Consider the following 16,026-nt stretch of genomic DNA (forward strand, 5'->3'; position numbering starts at 1 on the left):
GATGGCTGTATTCAACTAAAAAGACAGATATATGGTCCCCATACTGGTATTATCCCACTGACCTTGAAATATTATCTCTGGAATTCATTTTCTTTCTTAAGATAAAATTTAGGCAGCAACATTAAACGAACATTTTTTTTGAAAATAAGTGACTTCTACTTAAAAGCAAACAAATATCTTGGTCAGTGATAAGAGGGGCAACTTTGCCTGGGGGAGAGTTAAAGATTTCCCATTAGAGACTATAAAGTCCAATCTGTAGCCATGAAAAGAACAGGTTTCGGCCAGGCGCGGTGGCTCACACCTGTAATCCCACCGCTTTGGAGGGCCGAGACAGGCGGATTGCCCGAGGTCAGGAGTTCGAGACCAGTCTAGCCAACATGGTGAAATCCTGTCTCTACTAAAAATACAAAAACATTAGCCAGGCGTGGTGCCGTGCGCCTGTAATACCAGCTACTCAGGAGGCTGAGGCAGGAGAATTGCTTGAACCAGGGAGGTGGAGGTTGCAGTGAGCAGAGATCACGCCACTGCACCCCAGCCTGGGTGACAGAGTGAGACTCCGTCTCCAAAAAAAAAAAGGACAGATTTTCCTAGAAGCTAAGGCTTCCAGCTCAATACCCATTGACATGGAGTGAGTTTCCCATGCCTTCTGCTGAGGTTACCTCATCTGGCTGAGGAAGGACAATAACTGACATCGTTCCTGTGTGAATACGCTGCATCCTTGAGGACAGGCCCACCTCGGGGATGCGCTGAACTCGGTGAATCCCACCCTCATACTTCAAATGCTTATAGACACTGTCACCAGAAATTCGGGCGGCTGCATGATGTAGTCCACCTAGGGGAACAACAATCCAGAAATAGTAATGAATTCTCCTTTGAAACAGATCAGGATCCTAAATGTCCTTAATCTAAGGCCTGAATGTGAGTACAGAGCCTAAGATGAGAACATAAAGCATGGGAGAACAAGGGCCTCTGAAGAAGAAGAAAAGAGGACATAAAGTATGCACAAAACTACGGTTTCCCAATGTAAATGTAGTAAAATACAAAAGGAAACATACCAAAATTTAATTAATTATAGGAGCTAGTGATGCAACAATAGGAAACATACCAAAATATTATTTGGTTATGTCTCGGGAATAGAATAATAGACTTTTTTTATTTCCAAATTTTCTATAATGAACAAGTTTTATTTTTATAATAAGGGAAAAATACTATTAGAACAAAAAATAATACTGGGATGTTTTCTGCACTGAACTACCCTGTGTAGTCTTAGGCTAATATGGTATCATACATAAAAGAAAGCTCAATAGTAGAATAATTTCATAATGTTGAATAACTCTACAGATCCTCCCAAGTTTTCAAGAATTTATTGAAAGTCAGCTGTTGCTTATCTATGGAGTGGGAAGAGTATCACAAAAGAATCTTAACACCTAGGCTAGCTTGTTTTTTTTGTTGTTTTTTTGAGACAGAGTCTTGCACTGTCGCCGGGGCTGCTGTGTAGTGGTGCAATCTCGGCTCGCTGCAACCTCTGCCTCCTGGGTTCAAGCGATTCTCCTGCCTCAGTCTCTTGAGTGGCTAGGATTACAGGCGCCCGCCACCATGTCCGGCTAATTTTTTGTATTTTTAGTAGAGATGGGGTTTCACTATGTTGGCCAGGATGGTCTTGAACTCTTGACCTCATGATCTGCCTGCATCGGGGTCCCAAAGTGCTGGGATTACAGGCGTGAGCCACCACGCTCGGCTGCTTGTTCATCTAATGTTTTTTTAAAAATCTTTTTTATGATACAATAATATATGAAAGACAGAAAAACACACAAATCAAATATATGGTTTAGTGTCCATCACTCAGGTCAAGAAAAAGAACTCTGCTGGTCACTTCATAAGCCCTCCCAAATGCCATTTCCAGACATAATCCTCTCTTCCCTATGAGCAATCATTATCCTGACTTTATTCCTTTCTTTATCATAACTTCATTACCTAAACGTGTAGCCCTAGGCACTACAGTTTAGTCCTGCCCATTTAAAAATGTTTGATGTATCTTTTTAGTCTATTAGTCCACATGCTCATCATCCATTGCTTTCATTGCCTACAAATGATCTGTTGAAGAACTTGGGCTGCTGACCTGTAGAATTTCTAACAGTCTGTTTTTTGTTTTTTGTTTTTTTTTTTTGAGACGGAGTCTCGCTCTGTCACCCAGGCTGGAGTGCAGTGGCACAATCTCGGCTCACTGCAAGCTCCGCCTCCTGGGTTCACGCCATTCTCCTGCCTCAGCCTCTCCGAGTAGCTCGGACTACAGGCACCCACCACCATGCCCGGCTAATTTTTTTGTATTTTTAGTAGAGACGGGGTTTCATCGTGGTCTCGATCTCCTGACCTCGTGATCCGCCCGCCTCGGCCTCCCAAAGTGCTGGGATTACAAGCGTGAGCCACCGTGCCCGGCCCCCAACAGTCTGTTTTTGCGGATTGCGTATTCTTGGTGCAAGTCACCCTGTTCTGCTGCCCTCTGTATAAGGCAGCAATTAGGCAGCTGGATGCAGACACTGGATCAGACACCAGCTCGAGCCCTTTGGCAAGATGACAGGAGATATACGGTGTCTGGATGTCTCTTTTTACAGTCTTGACAGCCTTTGACACTGAATGCATCACTGGGGTTACAAAATGGTGATAGTCTAATTCTATCATTCCTTTCTTACTTATTAGCTAAAATACCCTAATGAAGAGACACTTCCCCTTGTCTACCATTTGATTACCTGGTGATACAATTACATAGGAAAAGTAAGATAAGTGTTTGATTCTGTCCCTTTTACCAGCTCTACCAAGATATCAACATTTTTTTTTTTTTTGTAATACACTGAACTGGTTCATTTTAATCCTCTGAAGATGACCAATTAAAAGTTTAAATTATCATTGTGAACTCAAGGATTGAAACACATCTAGCATGTTTAAATCAAGTACAATTATTATTAAAGCTCAACTAGTCCCATCTTTGGCCCATAGAGCCTCTTCAAATTGACTTCTGAATTCTTTTGACATGCCCCATTTGTATGGCAAAACAAGATATTCCAGGATTATCTTGAACATTTTTTGCCCTAGACCTGGAATCAGCCATGTCTCCAAGAAGCCCTGGTTCAAGAGAAAAATAGTATTTCAAAATCACAATTTGGGGGCTAGGGTTGTCCACTACACTGGATTTGGTTGTAATTTCTAAGCCTTTTCAGTGGCCAGAGATAGGAAATACCTCATGAGTTCATGTGATGTTGAGACCCAATTTTCCATGGGTCTCTTGTGTTCCTGCACATCTTACAAATGAAGCATTGCTGGCTATTTCGCTCTAAAATATCTTTTAAAGGTGGTTTGTGTAGTGAACAGCCTTGGAAATAATGTGTCCCTCCAGAGCAAAGGATAGGTTTCCACAGCCTTGGAAGACAGAGAGAGTGTCTCTTCCTACAGCAATGTGCAGGCATGCTTACTGCGCATTAAAAAAAATGGCTGGGTGCAGTGGTTCATGCCTGTAATCCTGGCACTTTGCAAAGATGAGGCGCGCAGACAGCGGGAGCCCAGGAGTTCAAGACCATCCTGGGCAACATGGTCAAACTTCATCTCTACAAAAAAATACAAAAATTATGGCCGGGTGCTGTGGCTCATGGCCGAGGCGGACAGATCACGAGGTCAAGAGTTCAAGACCAGCCTGATCAATATGATGAAACCCCGTCTCTACTAAAAATACAATAATTAGCTGGGCGTGGTAGCACACGCCTGTAGTCCCAGCTACTTGGGATGCTGAGGCAGAAGAATCGCTCGAACCTTAGAGGTGGAGGTTGCAGTGAGCCGAGATTGTGCCACTGCACTCCAGCCTGGGTGACAGAGCAAGACTCCATCTCAAAATAAATAAATAAATAAAATTAAAAAAAATAAAAATAAAAAAATTAGCCAGGCGTGGTAGCGTGTGCCTGTAGTCCCAGCTACTTGGCAGGCTGACATGGGAAGATGGCTTGAGCCCAGTTGAGGCTGCAGCAAGCTGTGATGGTGCCATTGCCTTCCAGCCTGGGAGACAGAGTGAGACCCTGCCTCAAAAAAAAAAAAAAAGACTCCATTTCCTTAAGTTCAGTGCTCTTCTCCTATAATGCAACCTACCGTGTGGGAAGGTATCATCTGGTCTTCTTAGTTGTTGCCCTGTGGGACTCTGGGCTCAGGGAACTGGCACAAAAATACTGATATTCTGGTTACTGCTATAACCCTGAGTAATAAACTGTCCTTCACTGCTGACCCATGAAACAGCAGCAGGCTAACTTGTTAGCTTGCAAGTAGGGTAAAATCTCAGACCTTTCAGAGTTTTTACAACTGACACTTCCAATTTAAATTCAACTTCAACCTCTTTTCTACTACACTTTTATTGTGTTTCTTCCCATACGAAGAATCTTGGTTCTCAAAGAGAGGGCATTAGAATTAAAATATCCCACAATTACTCATCTGTTTTTATATTACACTACACACCTACCTAACAGTCTCAGAATACTAATACTAGTTCTACCAATACAATTACTAAAAACATTAAAACTTTTTTGCATATGGTCTTGCCATTTGCCTCCCATTTTTCAAATGATTGTACTATATCCACACTGTCAGATCATACAGTCCTTATGTAACAAATTGATTCCCCTTAGCCCTCAATTAGTCCCAGTTCTTCAGGTAACTGCATATTTAATGTTCACCCCTACTCCTTATTTTGCTATCTCTCATTTTAGTTGTCTGAAGCTTGTTTTCTAGTAGATTTCTCAGAAAGGGATCATGGGAAGAGTATTTCCTGAATTCTTGCATAATGATAACAATTTGTTCCCTTCACATTTATAAGTCAGTTTTGCTGATTATAAAATCCTTAACTCAATTTTCTTTCTTTCAGTGAACTCTATCTCTCTCTGGCACAAAGTGTTGTTACTGAAAAGTCTGAACGAAATCTAATCCTTCCCTTATAAGTCTCAAGGTCTTTGTTTCTACTGCCTAATGGATCTTTTCCCTTTTTTGTAAGTCCAAACATTTTATTATCCTATGTCTTAGTGTTGGTCGTTCTAGCTGGATATTTTCAGATGTGCACATGGTTTCAAATCTTTTATTTCTATTTCAGAGGAGTTCTCTGGAAATATAGATGTTAGTATTTGTCACAGGCAGCCTCAAGGGTAGCCCCCCAGGATCCCTGCCTGCTGGTATTCATACCCTTACAGTTCCTTCCCAGCTGGTCTGTATGATCAATAGCATATGGCATGGCAGAGGTGATAATATGTCACCTTCTGAGGTTAGATTATAAAGAACCATGGCCTCCATCTTGCATCACTCACTCGGGAGAAACAGGTTGCTATGTTGGGAATACCCCTGTGGAGAGGCCCTCGTGGTGAAAAGCTGGTATCTGCTTACAACTACGTGAGTAAGCTTGGAAGCAGGCCCTGACACCCCAGTCATGTGTTGAAATGACAGCAACCCCACCCAACAGCTTAACTGCAACTTCATGAGACACCCTGTGCCACTCAAAAAAGCAGCTGATTCCTGACCCTCATAAATTTTGAGATAAAAAATGTTTGTTGCTTTAAAGTTGCTAAGCTTTGGGTAATTTGTTACACAGCAATAAATAACAAATATAGTACCTGCTCTGACTTTTATCATCTAATCAATCTTTTTGCCTACCAACAATATTTGTCATTTTCTTCACTCCTTTATTATCTTTCTTCATTTCTTCTTGATTTCAAAAAAATTTTCCTTTTTAACTGCTACTTTCTTAAGGCATTAAATGTTGTTTATCTGCTCATATGTTCCTTCTGATTTATTCATTTCTAAAATAATTTTTCTTTGCTTTCTAATTATTTCCTGAGTCTGTTATTTCATTTCTAATCCTGATTTATCAGATTATTGGACACTTCATATTGCTTTTTTTTTTTTTTTTTTTGAAGACATGGTCTCACTCTGTCGTCTGGGCTGGAGTGCAGTGGCACAATCTTGGCTCACTTCAGCCTTGACCTCCTGGGCTCAAGCCATCCCACCTCAGCCACTGGAGCAGCTGGGACTACAGACGTATGCCACCATGCTCAGCTAATTTTTGAAATTTTTTATAGAGACAAGATCTCACCATGTGGGACCCAGGCTGGTCTCAAACTCCTGGGCTCAAGCGATCCTCCCACCTTGGCCTCCCAAAGTGCTGGGGAATATAGGTGTAAGCCACCATGCTCAGCCTCTTAATTACTTATTTTGAAATAGCAGATGATAGTTTTGACCTATTTTGTAGTCATATCTTTCTAATGTGCTTTCATTGTCTGTAGGGATCTTATTCTACTCCTTATTCTCGTTTCTCATAAAACTTTGTATGGAATTTAACCTTAATACTTTTCTATGGTTTATTTTTCTGTGAGATTACTTTTCCATATGTTTTAGAATGAGTCCAGGAAGGTTTTTCTAACTTCACAGAGCTCTCTTTTCTGTGGCTTTGTGTAATGTTCAAATAAACAGCAACCTGCTTTCTGGGACTTCCTGGCTGTTCTCCCTGACTTCGGATTAGATCTTCTTTTCCCTTCCTCTGTCTTTATCCCTGCCCTGCTCAACTTTGATTCTCCTGCCCTGCTCAACTTTGATTCTCCTCCCAGCAGTCCTTCCGCAGTGCGGGGGCCTGTTTTGCAAGGGCACCCTAGTGGATCTGTTTTGAGAGGTCATGCGGGCTAGATGCTCTGGCCTCTTTAAATCTCCTTACCTAAAGTCTGAATGCTCATTCATTACTGGAGAACGTAAAACTCCTCCCAGCTCCAGCTCATGTTCATAACTGGCTCCCAAATTCCAGAGAATAACCATGAGGGGGTTCTCCAGTTTTTAGATCCGGCAGATGTCACCCCCTTGCTTCCTTCTTCCTCCTGCATGGATGCTTAGACCATGCAGGTTCTATGGCAATTGGTGATTTGTTTTGGGGTTTTGTGGGTATACCCTGCAACTGAATGCTGTCAATGCTATCCATGGGTTTTTGGTTTTGCTATCTAGTTGCTATACGTGTTTTTGCATGGGGATTCAGAGAGACTGAAAACTATGCTGCTACTGCAGCTGCCATCTTCCTAATGCACTTCTAATGAAGATATAACCATTTGGTTTCTAAAGTCAGCATGTTAGACAAAAATTGAGTATAGTTTTAGATTACCCTTGAAAATGCCTTAGGAAGGTGTCTTATGAGAGACTGGCATACCGTCTCTTAATAAGTCCAACATAGCTGATCTTCCTCCAGCAATAAAACATATTACTGGATAATAATCTCCATACCAAATAAAGAAGCTGACATGCCTTTAGGGGACAGATGATATGAAAAATCAAATGGTTTAACATTCATACTCAGTGTGGTAAGATGGACATACTATGAAAGATTATTCAGGAACTAAAACAGAGTGACGCCACAACAAATTTAAATTCCCCATCTCATACTCACACTGTACTTTAAAATTACTCCTCCATCCCCTTTACTTCATGTCACGTGCAAATACTTGAATATTATAAGAAAAGACTGTGACTTATTTGGTATAGATTAAAACAGCCAGTCTTAGGCTACCTGAGTTCAAAATTCCAGCTTCTCTTCTTCCTAGCTGTCTGCCCACAGGCAAGTTAGTTCCAGGCTCTGGTTTCCTTATGTGTAAATAATAATAGTATATAACTAGGGCTACAGCACCACACACCTGAAGGGAGAAACATTCACACTGAAGAGTGTATGAGTAGTGCCTCAAAGCATATGCACGCATACAACACAGCCTTGAAATTCAATCTACTCTCCAAGGGTTTTTGTGAGGAATAACTGAGATAAATACATGCAGAACATTTAGTACAGTTTTGACATTTAACTGTCGAGAGGTATCAGTAGTAACTGGAACTATGTCATTGGCTTTCCTGGATCAGTGTGAAATCTTGTGGAAGAGAAAGCCTGTCAAGCTCCCTATGAGCTAAACCGTGACAAAGGGCTAGAGAGCTGATATACCCTAACGGAGGACAATGAAGGTGTATTGTGGCCTTACCGGATGAAAGCAAACTGCTTCTGGTGGCTTTTATCGACAGGGATGGAGAAAAAGATATTTGCCACATCAACAGCTGTATACCAGGTACCAAGGATTATGTTAATTTGCTCAACTGATGAAACCACATCTGGCATAGCAGCTGCAATTGGATTCACTGCCTGGTTAAGCTTTCGATAATCCATCATTTCTCCAGGATCCACCTGTCTTCTGTATAGGCCAAATAGGAGAGCTAAATGGGGGATGTGGCGGGAATCACCACCCCTGCATTTTTCAGGTCCTTGGTGGTAGCACTAATCTCCACAATCCCTCCAGAACTGCAGTATTGCTTTTAGTTTGCTATTTTCCTAGAGGCAGTTCTGGTGGCTTCCGCTTGGTCTTTCCCACCATAATAGCCTTTGCTCCATAGGTCAGGGAACCAGTGTGGGGATGCTACCAGCTGCTGAGTATGTCTATTCCAATTTTGCATTCTGGAACCGGGAAAAAAACACACAAAATAACCACAGAATTGGTTATTTTCACATTGGGCCCACTGTGAGATGGGCATGAGCTAAAACTCATCGATCACCTGACCTCCACACAAGCCCCTATCCTGACTAGCAGATCACAGTGACATTTTTGAATGTCCAGAATTAGTGTTGGCTTACAGACAGTGACTAGAAGTCCTCAAAAGTTCTGATTATTTTCTTTTCTCCAAAGCATAGTTACCATATTAAAAGGCTGTAAGTCCCTTTGGGGAGGCTGGGGAAAAGTTCTGGCAGTATCCTGGGGTGTTTCCTCAAGGGGACCTATACACTCCCCTTCACTCAAGGTATTTTGGGTCTGGAAATTGGCTCAAGTCTGGAAACTGGTGCGATCTTGGCTAACTGCAACCTCCACCTCCTGGGTTCAAGTGATTCTCCTGCCTCAGCCTCCTGAGTAGCTGAGATTACAGCCATGCGCCACCGCACTCGGCTAATTTTTGTATTTTTAGTAGAGATGGGGTTTTGCCATGTTGGCCAGGATGGTCTCAAACTCCTGACCTCAGGTGATCCACCCACCTTAGTCTCCCAAAGTGCTGTGATTACAGGCATGAGCCACTGCGCCCAGCCTCTGCTTTCTATTTTGACTCTGCTGTCTGACATGGTAAGTATGCCTACTACTTGGTGTTTGGCAGTGGGGTACCACCAGTTGGCCCCTGCCACCCTGGGATCGAATTACTCCTACTACATGTAGGTTTCCCAATTCAGTGACCAAAGTTCCCACTGTATGGTCTGACCTACAGAGAAGAGTGATCACAGAGCTCTTGAAGGATGCTGGGGCTCCCCCTACAAATATGTTTCTCACAGTTGTGGTGAAAGGTGAGTCATCTGGACACATAAAATTCACAATTACATTACGGTAAGTCACCCTTCCCCAAATTCAATTCGTGAGCAGAGAGTAACAAAACATAATTATAAACATTCATCAGTCGAGGGCTGGGGAGATAATGCAATGTATTTCATAGAATCCCTTTAATGTGGAAAATATTTCAATTCATTAGATACCAGGTTTACAGATCAATAGTGTCAGACTTACACTACATATCTAGAGCCATTACCCTCCACTGCTTCCATAGAGTATCTTGTAATCATTTAGTTTGAACTATTTCTGAAATGGTTAAATATTGTCTCTATCTGTACCTATTGCCACAAAATGATATGACTTTCAAAGTCACTTAACGTATGAATTTGTACATGAAACTGTTTCTTTTCAACTTTAGCTTTTAGTGCTATGTGAATCTCCGTGGTTATCTATGAGTTCCTCTCCATTTCAATTAAACATTAAAAAAATACATTTGTATGCACATATATGTAATTTAACATGTGTATATTGTAAGGTAGGTGCTTTTTGCCCTTTCTTTATCTACATTCTTTTCTTCTCCTAACTGCTTCTAATAAAGAAATCAATGTTTTAGGCCTGGCGCGGTGGCTCATGCCTGTAATCCCAGCACTTTGGGAGGCTGAGGTGGGTGGATCACGAGGTCAGGAGATGGAGACCATCCTGGCTAACACAGTGAAACCCCGTCTCTACTAAAAATACAAAAAGTTAGCCAGGCGTAGTGGCGGGCGCCTGTAGTCCCAGCTACTCGGGAGGCTGAGGCAGGAGAATGGCGTGAACCTGGGAGGCGGAGCTTGCAGTGAGCCGAGATCGCGCCACTGCACCCCAGCCTGGGTGACAGAGCAAGACTCTGCCTCAAAAAAAAAAAAAAAAAAAAAATCAATTTTTTAGCAATTATCTTATAATTTCAATGAATAAAGGTTTATTCTTAGTCTTTAATTTTTTTTTCTTTCTTCTTTTTTTTTTTTTTGGAGACGGGAGTCATTCTGTCGCCCAGGCTGGAGTGCAGTGGCACGATCTCTGCCCACTGCAACCTCTGCCTCCTGGGTTCAAGTGATTCCCATGCCTCAGCCTCCCAAGAAGCTGGGATTACAAGTATGCACTGCCATGCCCAGCTAATTTTTGTATTTGTAGTAGACATGGGGTTTCAACATGGTGGCCAGGCTGGCCTCAAACTCCTGGCCTCAAATGATCCACCCACCTTGGCCTCCCAAAGTGCTGAGATTACAGGCATGAGCCACCACACCCAGCCCTTAGTCTTTAATTTTAAAGGTATATGAGTAAAATATTTGTAATGCTTCTTTTTTTTTTAAAGATGGCTTTTAACTTTTCAAAATATTTTTATTTTATTTTGCCAGTGAGTTAGTGTGTCTAAAGGAAAGTTTTCCCAATCATTGTTTAGGCTGCTCTACAAACCCGGAACAGAATCTCTCTTCCTGTTATTGAGGTCATCTCCCTTTTATTCTTGAAAGTCTCATTCAAAATACACCTATCAGAGTTCACTCAGGATATTTTCCACTACTCTCCTTTTCATAATGCTGCTGTTTCTTCTTATATTCTCCTTGAAACTCTCTCCTCTTTTGCTTCCATAATATTTTACTGTCCTCATCCTTTTTCTGATTATCTTGAATCCTCTTTTTATTTTGCTAACTGGTCTATCCTGCTAAACATGGCCATTCTCCAAAGCTTGTTGCCCTGAATGCTCTCTCTCTATAGACTCTCCCTCACTTATTCTCTCAGTATTAGACATTATCTCTGAGCTAACAGGTATCAAATAGCTTGCCTGAGTTCTGTTATCTCACCAAAGATCTGGTTACTCAACTTCAATATTTACTCCAAATACATATTTTTTTGAGACTGTAGCTGAGATTACAGGTGCGCACCACCACACCCAGCTAATTTTTGTATTTTTAATAGAGACGGGGTTTTACCACGTTGGTCAGGCTGGTCTCGAACTCAGTCTCCCAAAGTGCTGGGATTATAGGCGTGAGCCACTGTGTCCAGCCTATTTACTGACTGTTTCTAAGTGGATGCTCACTATAACCTCAAACTTAATAATTCAAAAACCATTCATCATTATTCTTTCCAAATGGTTTCTGCCTTCCAACTTCTATTCCATTCAATGGCATGAATGAGTATGACAGTCTTCTCAGCTAGAAAGATTAGACTCCCTGTGGCTCATCTCCTTTGTGTCAGAATAGAATAATGGGATGTAGTGCAGCTCTGGATCAAACAGACTAAAATGTAATCCCAGGATTGCCATTACTTATTGTGTGGTCTTGGATTAGTTACTCTCTGAGCCTAGATCCTCATCTGTAAAATGAGATTAGTAATACCTATTTCACAAGGGTGTGAAGCTGTGCACACAGGACGTACTGGATAAGCAACAGCCCCTCTCACATCTAGTTACTTAGCAAATTATGCCTATTCATCCTTTGAAGGTCTCTGACAGATAATTCTACTCCCCCTTCTAACTCTTAGTCATAGCTGGATTACTTTAATAACCTCTCTGCAGTCTGCACTAAATCTAGCCTTTCCATCCATCCATCCATCCATCCATCCATCCATCCATCCATCCGTCCATCCATCCATCACTATTGTCAAAATAATCTCCTTAAAATGTGTTTTATCAAATCACATTCTTATTAATACAATTTTCAACAGCTTCCTATTGCCCATCAATCAAACCTGTTCAAAATCTATCCACTCCAACCTACTTCAGAGATTACTACCCTGACAAGCTATGGGTAAACTGGCCTCCCCACTCCCTTCCCCACACAACAAGACCTCTCCCACCAGCATGCTGCTGCTCAGGTTGTTTCTTCCCTCTGCACTCACGGATAATTCCCTTTCTTGACCACTGGTTGTATCTGAAATCTACCAAGTACAACTTCCTTATGCTGTATGCTGGTTCTCATTTCCCTTTACTGCTCAACTTACATGAATCCTCTCTCCCCACTTTGATAGTTTGTGGTTTATTATTGATGACTCCTCTGTCTACTACAATGTATCACTGTGTAACCAAGCAGAGGAAAACTTTCAGAATGAGACAAATGAGAGAATTATTACCATGTTTTGAGACAAATGAGAGAATTATTATCATGTTTTGAATCAATATACTTGAGTATTTAAAGGTAAAGAACTGCACTGTTTGTCTATGTTGTGTGTGTGTGTGTGTATATATATATATATATATATATATATTTTTTTTTTTTTTTTGAGATGGTCTCGCTCTGTTGCCCAGGCTGGAGTGCACTGGTGTGACCTCGGCTTACTACAACCTCCCCACCCCAGGTTCAAGCGATTCTCCTGCCTCAGCCTCTCAAGTAGTTGGGACTACAGGCACGTGCCACCATGCCCAGTTAATTTTTGTATTTTTAGTAGAGTCAGGGTTTTGCCATGTTGGCCAGGCTGGTCTCAAACTCCTGACCTCAGGTGATCCACCCACCTCGGCCTCCCAGAGTGCTGGGATTATAGGCGTGAACCATAGTGCCCAGCCGTTATATAAATTTTTATCAGCCAAAAGAGAAGTTTCTTGAAAATAAAGACAAATGATTAACTTTTTCTGCATTCTCATTAAAAATCAAACACATTAGCCATTTAGTCTAATTAGTGATACTTATTTTATAAATAAAGTTATTTAAAGTAAAAACCTTAATATACCTTTGCTTTCAATAACAGAGTAAAATGATTTTGAGGCAAGATACATATCTAAGTTCCTCAGGGGAATTTTCTCTAATTCACATATTTCTCCCTAAGCAAATGCTTCCCTCCTTTCTACTCTCTTCTCCTAGCTAACAACTCTACTATAATAGTAAGCCACTGTGATTGACGAGCCTATGCCACAGTGTTTAGTAGATACACACCAAAAGTTTCAAAAAAAATGGGACAATATGGTTCTAATCAAGATCAGAGGTAAAATAATTTTCAGTATCTCCTACGGGCAAATTCCTCAATATGCCTACCATAATCTGCTGGTGTATAATTCAGAAGTTCAAATTGCCAGTGTTTATAGCACGAATAATTCTGGTACATGTCAAATATTTCTCGGGTAAATTGTTGGCAGATGTCACCTAAAACAAAATACGAAAAATATTTAGTCAGAACAAATTTCAGAAAGCCATCCTTAAAACTAAATCCTTTAGGAAATAAAGAATAACTATTTCCAAATTTAAATACATTTAATGGACTTTTAAAGTTAGTGTTATCAAATAAGGTAAAATTCAAGGACTTTTTAGATCATTTAAATAATAAGTTTACTGACCTCCAGTAGTTCTTCCAGCTGTCACCTCTAAAATAACATCATTTTTGTCATATTTTTCCTTTGGCACAAGGCTCTGGAAAAGCTGGAATAAAAATCAGCATTTATGTGTATGTTTTCCCTGGTACACTATTACTGAATTTAAATAAAGGCCCAAAAAACATTGAAAAAATCAATAATTGGCAAAATCATATAGTATCCCAAACAGGGTATTCCAAAAATGCTATAATAAGTAGAACTAATTAGACCTAAAATAGGTGACCAATTCATGTTAACAATGGAGTTACTTGTCAGTATATTTTCTGCACTGTTATCAGATTATCTTAATTTTCTAGAATGCAGAAGTTCAGATTAAAGTCCAGGGTGTTTCATTCAATTTTCTTCAGATTTTGGCTCTTATAATTAGTTCTGAACAGTAGCTTCTTTCATCTAATGAATGAAGCAAGTCTTTGAAAGTCTTCACTTTGAGAAATGATTTCATATTCTCTCCTGCTGTAACTGACGGCAGACACCAGCCATGCTGTGCCTTCTCAGCAGTCGCTCTAATTAAAGACTATGTTGAGGGCTCCCAAGATAAGGCTCAAAATGAGTTTCTCAGCTGTGACCAGAAAAAAAAAGGGCTTCCTAATAAAGAAAGTAACCAACTTTCCTCTGAGGAAGAAAAGGGAAGTAATTTCATTATTACTAAAAGGTTTTTCAAATCAAACTAAAAGTACCTATGTGTCATGACTCTCCCTACTGCCAATTTCTGAAATACTCCATCTCTGCTAGAAATGATATAGTCTATGGGAGAGAATATCAGACCAAGAGTCAGACATCTTCTGCCTTTGATTAACTGGTTCAATTTGTAATAAAAATAACTGATATCCCATGTAACCTCCCCCTTAACTTTTCAAAAAGCCCCTCTCTTGGATTCCCAGAGCAAGAAAGACTGAAGGTAGGAGGATAGCAAATGTGATAGAGGGAAACATGGTATACAGTAGTGTGTTCTTCATTGTCTTTGTAGACAAACCATCCATTAAGCAAGAAGGAAAAGAGACCACTATGGAAGGGAAATCTTCCATTTCCATGTCTAGGAGATATCAGCTGACGCTGATATAGTATCATGAACCCTGAGAGGCTTCAGTATGCCACACCCTTACTAGACCTAACTAAAGATGTGTATTAACCAACTATTTCTACACCTTTGGATTCATTCCATTCTATCCAGGGTGCAAATTTCCAATCCTTAATTAACAGCCACCATGAACTCCTCCTCCTCTTCTCACTCTTAAAATCCTCTGACTCTTCCCTGTGGTGAACTAAATTTCTTTACCAGCATGTATTCTCTTGCTTAACAAGTTAACAGACTCAACTTTGAATTTTTTTTTTTTTTTTTTACCCTGGGAGTCTTTGTTTTATTATTTGACACCGTAATTTCTTCATTCTCATTCTGCAGCAAATTATAGGAGACCAGCTTGATCATTTATCATAAGAGAACACTTAAAACAGTGTTTGGAAACCACTTTGAGCACCAAAGCAGAGTCTAGCAAAAACAGCATTCCTTTATACAGCCCTACTGAAACTAGTCGACCTCTGAAAACCTACCTCATTGTACAACATGTTGATTTTTTGATCAATGGTTTGCCTTTCTTCCAGTGCAAGTTCTTGTAACTGCTTTTCATCTTGTTTATTTAGGCCTAAAAGCAAGAAACAGAAATAATGATAAAGTTTTTAAATACTTACAGAGAAACTTCTAAGTAGCCATGTTCCTCTTTGGCTACTAAGTTTTATTTCAGTTGCAAAGGCAAGGGATTATACAAAGGAACATTTAGAATATTTGGAGAACGTCAATTAACAAGTATTTGCTAAGCATTTCCAAAAAACTCAATGTGAAAAGCAATATAATCATGCCTCCCAAAACCTTGTGTGTTTTTTTTAAAGGTAAAATAGCTTAAAACATTTCATCTCTAAACAAATCAATCTATTAACAGTAGTAACAAAAATATGCTTAATATAGAAACCCACATTTACAAAGCTCGTTATTTGAATGTCTATAATTATATAAATTGGTGATTAATCAAACAGGTTTAAAAAGCTACTAGCTAATTAAATATAAACCCAAATAAGGTAAGTTTTGGAGCAAACTGGAGTGAGCATTTCCTGTCCAAAGGCAGCCGCTGTAACTCAGCATACTGTGACATGGTCCAGCACAGCTACAACTTCCATATTATCCAAGAGAAGTCAGAAATAAGAATTATTAAAATCTCTTGATACATTCATACTCAGTTCACATTGTTTTTTTTTTTTTAAGAGAGATGAGGACTCACTATGTTGCCCAGGCTGGAGTGCCAGTAGCTATTCTCAGATGTGATCATGGCACACTACAGCCTCAAACCCCTGGACTCA

At 40.3% G+C, this 16,026-nt stretch overlaps 1 protein-coding gene and 1 pseudogene across 9 annotated transcripts in view; one reads left to right on the plus strand and one right to left on the minus strand.

Annotated features, from left to right (window-relative positions):
- LOC131383299 (histone-lysine N-methyltransferase SETMAR-like) overlaps positions 1-16,026 on the plus strand; it is a 149,248-nt pseudogene that overhangs the window by 107,478 nt on the left and 25,744 nt on the right.
- MTRF1 (mitochondrial translation release factor 1) overlaps positions 1-16,026 on the minus strand; it is a 47,849-nt gene that overhangs the window by 23,238 nt on the left and 8,585 nt on the right. For all 9 annotated transcript variants that reach the window (XM_058437811.1, XM_032150758.2, XM_032150754.2 and 6 more), the window contains 4 exons: positions 15,226-15,317; positions 13,642-13,723; positions 13,343-13,450; positions 660-832 (listed from right to left, as the gene is read on the minus strand). In XM_058437811.1, coding sequence (XP_058293794.1) covers positions 660-832; positions 13,343-13,450; positions 13,642-13,723; positions 15,226-15,317 — 455 coding nt within the window. The remainder of the gene's footprint in view (positions 1-659; positions 833-13,342; positions 13,451-13,641; positions 13,724-15,225; positions 15,318-16,026) is intronic.

This window comes from Hylobates moloch, unplaced genomic scaffold (genome assembly GCF_009828535.3).
Source record: "Hylobates moloch isolate HMO894 unplaced genomic scaffold, HMol_V3 SCAFFOLD_4, whole genome shotgun sequence".
Classification (NCBI taxonomy): domain Eukaryota; kingdom Metazoa; phylum Chordata; class Mammalia; order Primates; family Hylobatidae; genus Hylobates; species Hylobates moloch.